This window comes from Azolla caroliniana, unplaced genomic scaffold (genome assembly GCF_043228905.1).
Source record: "Azolla caroliniana isolate FFs.n. ecotype wild unplaced genomic scaffold, voAzoCaro1.0.p SCAF_71, whole genome shotgun sequence".
Classification (NCBI taxonomy): Eukaryota; Viridiplantae; Streptophyta; class Polypodiopsida; order Salviniales; family Salviniaceae; genus Azolla; species Azolla caroliniana.
Window position 1 is genome coordinate 1 of NW_028230506.1, and position 13,078 is coordinate 13,078.

Consider the following 13,078-nt stretch of genomic DNA (forward strand, 5'->3'; position numbering starts at 1 on the left):
CAACATACAAATGTGACCTCTCCTCTATTGGTCTCCTCATGACTAAAATTCTCTAACTCTTAAACTTTCTAATGACATCTTAGTCTGCATCATAAGGATGTTAAGACCTTCACTTTGCCCCTCGGTACCTAATTATGCTAATAGTGTGCTCAAAATCCACCAAATAACCATGACCTACAAAAGGTGGAACAAGGAGATGGCTTGTGGATGTATATTGACTTTTGTGTCACTAGCAAGAATGGCCTCTAAATGTGTGTATTTGATCCCCATGTTTGGTGACGGACAGGGCATGAGAAGCATGGGTGGAGCCTCTAATGGCCATCATGCGATCACACGAACACAATGGGGTGTGTGCGGTAGTCAAGCACATAACCACATGAGTCGAATAGTGTGATCGAACACACATAGAGGCAAAATAGATGGAAGTAGTGCAGGTGCATGAGAGATAGAGACAAGTATGCACACACACACACAGGCTCATACCACCGTCATCGATAACGATGGCGATAGTGACGACGACATAGGCACCCAGACAAATGAAGTGTAACAGCTTAGAGAGAGAGAGAGAGAGAGAGAGAGAGAGAGAGAGAGAGAGATTGTGTGTGTGTGTGTTTCACTAGATCCTTGTGTTCATAACTAATATAACCCCCCCTTTCTCTACAAAGACACAGACACAGTTTTCACAGATGGGTTGGTGTCTTTCGCACATGATAAACCCCACATGGTTCCTTGTGAACCCCCCCAATCCAATTCTCTCTCTCTCTCTCTCTCAAGAAACCATGGCTCTTCTCCTCTCCTCCTCTGTGTTTTCTTTTATCAGACATTTCCCTTCTTCTTTCTTCCTCCTCTTCTTCTTCTTTAGGTTACTCTTTTACCTGCAAGAGGTCCCACTATTGTTCCCTATTCTTCCCGTATACCAACATTTCTATCCATTCTTCAGCAAGCTTCCCGATCGTTTTCTTTGCATTCCTCCCTTACCCGAAAAGTCTTCTGTCTTATTCTTCTTGTTTGTTCCCGCGATCAATTTTCTTGGCTCGGGTAATAATCGATTGTCTCCCCATTCTCACGTGTTTCTAAATTGTTTTGCAAGGACTATATTTGTTCGACATGTGTTTGAGTGATAGTTTCTGCTTTCTTTCTGTTCTCTGTATATATATATATATATCTCAGAAGTTAGCGCGACCCTTCAATCTCCACATATTTGAAGTTATTACATGGATGTTCGCTGAAGATATCTCAAATTCACTTCCACGTGTTTCAAAATTGGGTCAATTGCTTCTTTTTCTCCTCCATTTTCTGCCACTATTACATTTTTCCTCCATTTTCTTTCGTTTGTCTCTATTTTGCTGTCTATTTAAAGAGATTAGATGGTAGAAATAGTGTTTTTTTGTATTAGTATTAGCTGGAAGTAGCACTTGGTTTTTTTTCTCTTTGGAATCTATTATGGCTGAAAGTAATTTACCTGGCTCCCCTTGACTTCTAGTTGCTTCTAATTCGCATGAAAGTAGGTAACTGGACGTTTGATTTAGTGGTTTTTTGTAGCTGATAGTAGCATATGGAATGGTGTTCTAAGTCGATGTTAGCTGAAAGTAGTCATTTTGTCTAATTTGATAGTCTGATACTGAAAATTCGAATATTCATTTTTGTATTGATTTGTCAGCTGAAAGTAGGTCTATTTCCCTTCCATTTGAGCCTATTTACCTAAAAAAACTTTGATTCTCTGTAAAACTCTACAGGAGACTACATTTAAATACAGGGATACGACAAACAATCTGAGCCTAGTACAAAAGCTTTAGCTGAAAAACATTCAATTAAGAGGTTCATGGATCCAGTATTAAAGAATCGGTTTTCTCTTGGACGGCAATCATCCATGGCTCCTCATCATTCCGACACGGAGGAAGGATTGCAATCGTTGGAGTTATCTCTTCCTGACAATGTTGACAAGACCATGTTCCTTCTCTTCCTCTCTTGCAAAGGGGACGAGAAAGGTATAGAATCCCATCTCGCAGAAGGAGTGAATGTGAATGCTGGAGATTTCGACGATCGCACAGCTCTCCATGTAGCTGCTTGTGAAGGTCATGCCAAGGTTGTGGAATTACTATTGAATCATGGAGCTAATGTGAACTCCCGTGATCGTTGGGGTAGCACTGTAAGCTCCTTTGTTCTTGAAGAATTTTGCTGATGGGAGAAGCGAGAAGTTTTCTCTTCCTCTTACTGCTGTTGAATCATGGAGCTAATGATAGTGTAGTGATTGATAAAGAGGGTTGCACTATTAGCTCCTTTTTTCTTCTTCTTACCTGTGTTTCCTAACTGGAATTTCTATCATCATTCTTCTTCTTGAAGAAACTTGATGGTTCTCTTCTTCTTACTACTATACATTCAGAGGAGAAGAAGAAAGGAGCTAACACTACTATCCTGTTTATATTGCTAGCATCTTCTTCTTACCCATGTTTCCCCAATGGAATTTCCTCCTTCTTGAAGAAATTTGTTGGTGGGAAAAGATAATTTTTTTCTCTTTCTCTTTCTCTTCTGCTGCTGGATCATAAGACTAACGTAAATGAATGATATTGATCAACATATAGAGTAGCACTGTTACCTGCTTCTTTTTTCTTTTAAACAAAAGAAAATGCTTGATCTTGAAGAGCAAATATAATTTTCATTTCTTCCTTTTTCTGTGTAGCCTCTTGCAGATGCAATGCATTATGGCAATAAAGATGTCTGTGTGATTTTAGAGCGAGCTGGAGCCATCTTTCCTGTAAGTTCATTAACTTTCCCTCATGCATGGTGGATATTTTATTCTTCTTTTCCTTTTTCTTTCACTCATGCTACTTGTAAAAAATATTCTGCAGCAAACGTCTGTAAAAGCTCCAATGGAAGTTGTAAATCCAGCTGACGTCCCTGACTATGAAGTTAACGCAAAGGAACTTGGCACTTTCAAGAGAGAACCTAAGCTTCCTGGGGTATTCATTTTGTCTCTTGTCTCACAGTGGTCTTGTTTCTCGGAACCAATGGAAACCGTTTGCATCACTTAGAATCATAAATACCTTATCATATTCATGACTTGTGTAGGGGTTTGTTGATTATGCATGTGTAATGATATTTTGTTACATCATGTATGGTGAAATCTGTAGCAACAATCCAAGCCTATTTATATTCACTGTAAAATAGAGTGTTGGATTAAAGATCCAGCAGGAAGTGGGCTCTGTCTAGCAAATGAGGTAGGGATGTCCTCTAAACCAGAAAGACCTGTGATTTCTCTTTATTTTCCAGAATACCCCTAAATTTTCATTATTCGTATGAGTGCCCTAATCAGTTCTCGAAAGGGGATGAATTGACCATGTGATTTCTCAAACTGCGCATATAATTGCTCAAGATGAGGTTCGCTGAAGGCATTTGGGGAACTTTTAAAGAAAAATCTCGGGGGTATTTTGGATTTTTTTCCAAATTCATTGTATGCTTTAGGTTCATGAGTGGATTTTGAACCGTACACATTGGTAAGCTCTTGTTTCCCAACTCACTTTAGTGTTGGTCAATGCATTGCAATATGCCAAGCACAAACAGCTCATAATTAGACTTAAAAACCATGGTATTTCTAATCAACGATGTCTTCCATTGTTGGTATACATGGTCAGAAAGATTGTCTTGATGTTTTTAGTGTTTGAATAGATTGGATTCTACAGGCAGAGAAAACCTGCAAAAATGTCATATTAGGGATCTTTATGTTTTCTTTGATCCTTCCTCTAGAAGTAATCTTTGATAGCATGGCTGATCGAATGACCCACAACATTGATTGAGCTTCTTGTTGTAACTTGTACACTTAGTCTCTATAAGACATCTTTGTTTATCTTTATGTTTTGAATCTATCCATATTGATGTTCATGTTTGATGGTACATACTGTTGAGAAAACAAGCTCAACCACACATATTGTATACACGTGATCCTCTATAGCACTATATTCACATACCATCTCAATGTTGTTTTTTCATGGTAGCATACATAGCTTTAGTGGAGGTTTTTTGCTATGCCATGCTTTGCATTTTCCTCAGAATTTGGCTACATAGAAATCTTGGAGGATTTCTTGTTCTGATAATATACAGCCCTGTTTTTCCATGTTTAAAAAAAGTGGTTGATATTTTACCTGGATGTACATTTGGAAAGAAGCTTTAATCCAAAGGTCCACAATACATTAATCAGTAGTCTCGTGATTTACATTAAATTATCGTGTTAGGGATCTTAATTGAAGTGAGCGTATCAACTCCAATTATGAGAGTCCTTCATATATTGACTAATATAGAACTGTGTGACTAACCAAACTGTTGTTTTTGAGCTACATAATGTATTGAATTATTGTTGAAACTTTATGCAGTATACTGTTGGTACATGGCATGGCACTCAAGTTGCTGTAAAGGAGATTCCTGATGACTTATCAAACCGAACACATGTTGTGTAAGTTTTATGCTTTCTTTGTTGAAATTCCAACTTGTCTTTGTAAACTAAAAAGTTTCAAGTGCGTTAAACTTAGCACTGCAATGCAAAACTGCTGTTCAAGTGTGTAAACCTTAATAATCTTTATGTATCAGAGGTTTATTTTTATAAACTATTACTGAATAGGAAATAATTTATTTCATAGATAGCCATTATTCGTTGTGGTATTGGAAGGCGAAAATACTACTAAACACCCTAGTTACTTTGTATATGTGCATGGCAATACACAGAACACACATGTATGTTTGTGTATATCTGATACTAATGCAAATTCTATGCTAGAACTGCAGATATATATTATATATAAATTTATTGCATGGCCAAGATGCTATCCAACACCTCTGTTAGCCTTATATATAAGGATGCAATGTTTGTTTAGTTGTGTTTGGATGTTTATTAAGCTTATAGGATGTTGTCCTGTGTATGTAGATAACATATTTATGAACTGAAGCTCAATGTTTGCATTGTTATTATAAGTTTCAATGTTTGTTTATTAACAATTGTGTTAGGACAGAGACATTCCTTGACGATTGAAATTTTCAACTGCATATGAACAAACTGAAGAACTGTTCTAAAATCAACTATAAATGATCTTGATGTAATCTCTGTAACTGTGTCAACAAATTTACTTGCAAGAGTTATCTATGTCGAATTTAGGTGCTAAAGATGCTTGCTCAGTATCAAAATATTCATTGCCGAGGCTAATTGTATTTGGTTTAGTGTTTCATCACAATGTTTTGTAATGTAGGAGTGTTTTTCGGGAAGAGTTGGCTTTATTACAAAAGTTGCGACATCCGAACATTGTACAATTTTTAGGTGCTGTAACTCAAAGCACTCCAATGCGTATCATCGTGGAGTATTGTGCTGGGGTATGCAATGTTGTAGATTGATCTTTTCACTTTGATAATTTTAATATTGTATACTTTTTATCTTCAGTTATAAGTCTATGTCAGAATTCTCTCATGAATTCCCATTTCAGTCTCATTATTTTCCCAATTGGTCAACCCCTCCAAGAGAAAAGGGAGGATGAATTGGCCATTTAATTGCTCAAATAACACATATAATTGCTCTTCTGGTGTTTAACAATGGCAGTTTGGGAAATGAAAAATTAGGGGGCGTTTTGGAGTTTATATATATCTACTTTTTATCAATCCCGTTAAAAGTTTTTGAATGGTTCATAACCTGTTTGTTCCTCAAGCAATCTGAGTAAACAAATAACAAGACTTTTATTTCTATGATGAACTATTACACATCCTTTACAATTTCCCCTTCCCATAGATTGCAATCGGTCTCTCTCGGATGTTAAAAATATATCTATCTTCTCCTCATAGTGAGATTTTCTCTCCTCAAGTTTATGTTCTGATTTTTTATGGAGTTGGGCTTCTGTATTCTCTATTCATTGTCATTTACAAAAAGTCTATTGTGAGGTACATAAGAGGAAACATGTACGCAGTTTAACATGGTGGATTGAACAGGGGGATTTACATTGGTATTTGGAGCAGAAAGGCCAACTAGAGCTAATAAAAGCTGTGAGATATGCTCTTGACATAGCAATGTAAGAACATTTTATTGCCTATGAATTTGTTTGTTGGTAAGGGGATTGATTACTAGGGTTTAAGTCACTCTTTGGAGTGGAGCCAAAATTTCTGTTCTCTATGTATTGAGACCTCTTTCTAATGACAACTCCATGAGTATGACAAAAAATGGAAACTTCAAAACCATGACATTCACATGGTGCTTACAAATTTTTGTCAGCTATTAAAGTGGTTTTGAATTTGTGATTCAGAAGATTAATTTTGGTTTTCAATTGTCCATTTCTAATCGTCTTCAATTTTAACTTTGAGGATTCTGATAATATACTTGAACTGTATAATATAAGTGTATTTAGCCAGACTATAGTTTGAATTTTGTCAGTACTTTGTATGAATTTTATCTGAGTACTATCTGGCATGTATGGCATCACTATCCATCAATATTATATTGGTTCAATCCATGTTTTTGCACATATGATGTAGGGGGTTGAATTATTTACATCAATGGAAGCCTGATCCGATCATTCACCGGGAATTAAAACCAAGGTAGTGGATTTTGTTTTCATCTTGTCTATGGGAAATAAAATATTCTCATGTGTGAATATACCCATGAATAGTATTCTCATCATCGAAGGACAAGTGAGAGAGAATTTATTGTGGTTATTTGTGTGTTATTTGCTATAGTTACTAATCTTTTCTCTTCTCAGTATGTTGCCAGAAACATACTTCGGGATAGAGTGGGCCGCCTTAAGGTAGCAGACTTTTATCTTGGTCAGATTCTGAAAGCATTTTCTGAGTCAACCGCAGATTCTAACATCCCTTCTCGTGAGTGGTGAAGAATTAATTCTGAAAACGATTAGATACTTGGACAAGATTTTAAACTACTTCTTACATTTTTCATTGTGATGCTTGAATTCAGGTCATTACATGGCTCCTGAACTATTGCTAGGAAAAGCATTTGACAAGAAAGTGGATGTATATTCATTCGGCATAATTTTATATCAGGTATAAATACAATTTAGATTATAAAAGACACTAAAAGCTTATCATAAAGCCATAGACATGTGGGAGGTTTGAACGGCTGATGGATTTTCTTATGACTATTGCAGATGATTGAAGGTCGTTCAGAGTTCTTTCTACGAAAGGAAGAAGATGTGATTCAGGCAGTTTGCCATGAACATATCAGGCCATCTTTCAGATCAAAGGACAGACACTATCCTGAAGGACTGAAAAAGTGAGTGAAAATAATCCTATGATATATGACGAGATGTTTGTAAATTTCTTAACATTGAAAATCATATATACATAAGGTATGACAGAGTTCTTATTAAAAGGACTTTTTTGAGTCTGTCCATTACTATTTTCCAAGTCCAACCAGAAGCAGGCAATATCATCAGTTAGAAATTAGAAAGAAATAATAGCGTTTACTAGAGGCTACATTGGACTTATCAGACAAATCATGGTCACAAATATGGGGGGATTGATGTTATCCATAAAGCTCTAGGTTTCCTAAAGGCTCCATGATCATTATCTTAATGCATATGCTGGAATAATTTCGGAGTTGCTATGTATGAGAGTAGTAATGACCAAACTTCATATCCAAGATTGGTTGGTACTGTGAAATGACGCTATGATGAAGTTTTACAAGTGTATCTGGATGTCTTTGTGTGGATTGGAAAGGTGAGCAATTATCTTCATGACCTGGTGATGGTATGGCCGATGTGCCTTATATCCTGTTACTTGCAGTTTTCGATATCCGTGGCATTCCTTTGTTGATCTATGATGATTCCTTGGCACGTTGTTATTGGAGATAAGGAGCTATGGAAGAAATCAGTGATGTGAAATTGTTGTTGCATCCTGCATGCACCGTGTTTCTGAAGTTCAAAAGACTGTCATAGGTCAGCCTTCTTCATCATTTTTTCAATGGTGGTGGAGTCCACATTCAGGGTGGCATACTTATCTCTAATGTGGTTGAAAGCTGCCATCCACGCACAAAATGTTCCTTGCTTTCAATGCCTCCTCCACATAATTTACAAAATCTTTCAGTTCTTAGGTATGCAAAATACTCATCCTGTCTCAATCTTTAGTTGGTGGGACGAAACTCTGAGTTGGCCTATTTCTTTGTGTGTCTGTATATCCATCCTTTGAGAAGTTCATGAAAGGATTTTTGGATATTCATGAAATGACCATGCATTCAACCCCTACATTCCACAGAACCATTTAATATATTAATGAAATTAACGAGATTTGCGTATGTCAAGAAAGACATGGGTGATTCCCCAATATGAAAAAGAAGAAGAGGGGAGACTCTCGTATTCCCTTGGTTTCTCCGTAGTCGTATACAAGTAATGTTATGTGTTTTACAGTGCTACAACATTTTTGTACTAGAAAGAAAGAAGAATGTTTTGCAGACATGATAGAAGAGGTGAGGATAAATAATAAGTAGTGGAGCACTATGATTGGGGGATGGGTGCTCTTAACACTTCAAAATCAAAAGCATTCCTATATGTCTCCTACTATTTGACTCCGCCTGATATTCCAAATAGATGAAGGTATAGCTCGTTTGAAAGGTTATATATGATAGTGATCCTCACAACTCCATTCTGCATGGTCAACTAATAAATATCACAACTTCAATAAATGTGTGAAAGGAAGAAAGATATATTAACGTCTTTTAAGAGGCCCAAATGGCCTATACGACCATACAAGGGGAGAGAGAGAGAGAGAGAGAGAGAGAGAGAGAGAGAGAGAGAGAGAGAGAGAGAGAGAGAGAGAGAGAGAGGTTAATGTCTACCACAGAGGCAGAAATCGGCCTATGAAAGAAATCATGATTACAAATATGGGTTGATAATGGCGAGTAATAATCTCATTGTTTAGTACTGGTATGGAATTGTCCTTCTAGTATGGCAATAGTTGCAAATCCTCCAGTGAGTCGATCTTGGTGGCATGGGTCATAGAGAACCACCTGGTGGTGCTTGTAAATGCGACTCCTAGATAGACACAGTAGTTCTCTACTTTGACATGGCTCATGATAGGGTGAAGACAGCTTGTCAGTGTGGATGTGCAGATGTGAGTCTATGCTTTGTTGTCCAAAAATTCCTGGATAGGGCATACTTTGACGTAGCTCATGCTAGGGTGAACAGAGCTTGTGTGTGTGGATCTACAGATGCGAGTCGATGCCTTGCTGCCCAAAATCCTGTCTAGGGCAGTTGTAGATCTGCATGCATCGATACCAGTTGCTGAAATATGAATTAGATTGTAATACAGCCCCTCATAAATAAGAATATGGATAGGGATACATTATATTTTGATTCCCTCAGTGTGTTTGCGTGTTATTTAGTTCTCTACCTACAATCTTTCCTTTTTTGCTTGGTCCACGAAGCAATGTAATATAAGGATATGGTTGGTGTTAGAGAATGCACCTTTGACTGCTTGACCTGAGGCTCGTCTTTTTCAACGTCAAGCATTTCTCTATATGATTTAGCAAGCATGTGACCTCACTTATAGATAAGCATAATTGTGTGGAGATGATAGTAATGTGTCTGCAAGGTTTAGTAATATTTGAAAGCTGATAGTGTTTCTCTCTAGGTTCTTTCCATTTATGTCTATAATGCTTTCTAGATAATGTGTCTTTCTTTCAGGCTTATAGAGGCATGCTGGGACAAGGATCCAATGGCTCGACCAGGCTTTGGGCGTATTATTGCTGACCTTCAGGTAATAAAGCCTTTGTGTGTAAAGCAAAGCCTTTGGCGGAGGGTGCTCAAGACTCCTAAGAGAAACTCAAGTCTCAGGTCTCTGAGCTTCAAGTTCTAAACAGTATCGAAAAGTAATGTGGGTTATGATTTCGGATAATTTGAGTCTTTAATTAGTATCAGAGAAAAAACCTTGGCTTGCAAATCTTTAAATTTTTCTATACTATATCTCATGCAATAAAAATCGTCCTCCCTTTTCATGTTTGTACAACCAAGTGTGAAAAATATAGGATGTGAGATGGGTGGCATTCACTCGATGCTAATCAGACTTGAAAAGAAACATTCTCTCTGTTTTTCGTATTAGGGTTGTGCCCTAACGATAAGTCATATTTTTATCAGCCAATGAATTTATTTGTAAACATACTATTCCACGTCTCTCTTGCTCTCTCGCTCTATCATATATTGGTTCCTAGTGGATGGTAATACATCATGTTTCTTTGTCTGATTGATGAATCCAAGATTGAAATGAGTGGGGAATATGTTTCCAAGTGTGTGGAAAAGAAACGTGGTACTGCCACTTGATAACCATAGGGTACACAATCTTTTTTTTGAAATTAGCATTTATATTTGAAAGAGAAACCTGCCTAAATCTGCTGATATGTTTGAGACATTCAAAGAGTATTCCTGCATGTTGGCTGATGGATTCTCAACACCTGCCCTCTATGAGCCCACTCACATAATTTCCTTTTATTAGAGACCCTAGTACATGATTAGGTTCCGAGGAATGAAATGAATTACTTTTACTCAGTTTGTGTTGAAGTATGTAAATGATTGCTGAATCCTTTTTCAATGGGAGCTTCTACATGAAGGGTCAGAGTAAACATGTAGTTATAGCTAAGCAATATTTAGGTAATATGTGTTGTTAATTATAGGGTTTATATAGTAAGTGATCCTTAATTTGAAAGCAGGCATGTACTAAATTGGTTTGTAACGGTTTCTAAAGAAAACTTGGAATGGTTCCAATTAGTTATTCATTTTAATCTAAACGCATCCGTTGTCCTTCGATTCTCTGTTTATGTGTTTGTCTGCTTGATACATATGCATCCATCCATTATCCTTCGATTCTGTCTGCTTGATACATATGCATCCATCTATTGTCCTTCGATTCCCTGTTTATCAGTAATTTTTTGTTCTTTATATTTCTGATTTATGTGTTCAAAGTTCAAACATAATTTTCATGCGATTAGGTGCCTTTAAAATTATGTGGGTTATTTTGCGAATATAATCCTTTTTGTGGCGTCTCATTAATGTAAAGGTAAAATTTCCTACATATTCCCTCTCAAATTTCTGTTGTAAAATCTCAATCAGATGACTGTCATTTGTTTTGCAATTAATCTTCGGAAATTCTTTGCTTAATATAAAGAGTTACTCGCCTTCAAATTAAATGCACTAAGGCTATATGTATATGCATAATTGATCAAATTTGGCCGGCCATTAATTCCTCGCAATCACTATAATCGAAACTTTGATTAATGCATAAAGTGATCTGTTTTCTTGATTAGTAATTAAAATTAATTTCAATGGATACTAGATTGCAAGGATAAGAATGTGGTTTGTCATTCCATCATATATGACCAATCCAAGGCATGGATTGGTTTCGGTTTTTTAGGTCATGGTAACTTTGTCCTTGCGTGTTCCAGATCCACATGTTATAACAACTTTATTCGTACATGTATAGATGTGCGATCCAACTTTGGGGATCTATCCCCAATTTATTTATCCTTACATGCATTGGCATGTGCTCCAAATTTGGGGATCCATACTAACGTCAAAATGTATCACATTCACAATACCATGCTTGACTAGTACAATAAATTATATATGTTCACTTGCACTACATTCACATTAGTGCCATTTTTGTTGGGAATCATCCATTTCTTTCCGACTCTACATGCTAGTCATATGGCTGTAGTGAGAAATATATGACAAACTATGGCATTCGTTGCCCAATGATGCTTCATGTTTAGACTTTGAGATGAGAGAAAACACAAATTTAATTGCACTGAAAACCCCAACCCTAATTTAGATGCATCACAAACCAAACTACAATCGCTAATCAGGTTAACCAATGTGTGTTTGTTCCATCTCCACGAGGAATATGCTCCATGACCACCTATTACGAAAACTTTCAAGACACGACAATCCAACGTAACTAGAATGTGTGATTGAGTTTGAACAAACCAAAAACTGAACCATTAGCCTGATACAATTGTTAATCAACCTTCACAACATATCTGGGTAAGAGTCGTCATGCTATGTATCATTAAGTTGGTGCTCATGCGCATTGTTTCGGTGAACAAACGGCTTGGTGGTGATGGTGGGCGAATATGATTGAGATAGTTGGCTGAACTAATCCTAGTGTTTTGTTTTGTTTTTTTCCAAAAATTTACCACTTCCATTAGTTATGACAATGTACAAAGGAGATAATATACAACTCCTCATATCTTACAAAACTTGCATGGTTACAAAGAGACCAACATGTGCAAAGGAATCAACAAAAAATATAAGCTAATTAATCTTCTTCTTTTTTCCATAAAAATATGCTCCATTAGTATTAATAAAAATATAAGCTAATTAATCATTGTATCAAGAGGGACGAGCAGAGGAGGATGAGCAACCTTCCTTTGGAGAATCTGGGTTATAACAACATGCATCCAATGAGCGGAGTATAAGTGATCCTAGTGTTATATGTGAGGGGTAAATATGTAGGACGAAGTATTATGGACGTGCAGCCTGAGGCCAAGTGTGGGCGACAGCCAGGCCAGCCCGCCCGACCAAGGGTGGTATGGACCCCGCCCCCCTGAGACATAAAAACAACACACAGTTAAGTTCAAAAGTGTCCGACCAAGTGTGAACGCACCACACCCGACCACAAATTAAACCGTTCAGAAATTGCAAACGGCCATCTCTCTCTCTCTCTGTCACACACACACACACACACACACTCTCTCTCTCTCTGTCACACACACACACACACACACACTCTCTCTCTCTCTTTCTCATACACACACACTCTCTTTCTCATACACACACACACACACACCTCTCTCTCTCTCTCTCTCTCTCTCTCTCTCTTGCTCGCACACCTGCGCCTTCGTCTTCTTCTTCTTCCTGTTCTCCATCATCTTCACCTTCACCTTCACCATCTTCTTACTCCGTTTCTGTATCTTTATCTTCATATCTTGCTCCACTTCTTTTGCATCTTCTACTTCCTTCTGTTTCCGACCTTTCTTTCTTCTCCTCAATACCTTCACCTTCGGTTGCTCTACGTCCTCTTCATCTTCTTCTTAGTCCATTGCTGCATTTCC

General features: G+C 37.2%; 1 protein-coding gene across 1 annotated transcript; it reads left to right on the plus strand.

Annotated features, from left to right (window-relative positions):
• Positions 1-1,403: 1,403 nt before the first annotated feature.
• LOC147849380 (integrin-linked protein kinase 1-like) lies at positions 1,404-9,968 on the plus strand. Its single transcript, XM_087337592.1, has 11 exons — positions 1,404-2,149; positions 2,681-2,755; positions 2,850-2,960; positions 4,368-4,447; positions 5,235-5,355; positions 5,962-6,041; positions 6,502-6,564; positions 6,737-6,843; positions 6,938-7,023; positions 7,128-7,252; positions 9,660-9,968. The coding sequence occupies exons 1-11, from the start codon at positions 1,823-1,825 to the stop codon at positions 9,829-9,831; spliced, it is 1,347 nt and encodes a 448-aa protein (XP_087193718.1). The 5' UTR covers positions 1,404-1,822; the 3' UTR covers positions 9,832-9,968.
• Positions 9,969-13,078: the final 3,110 nt, after the last annotated feature.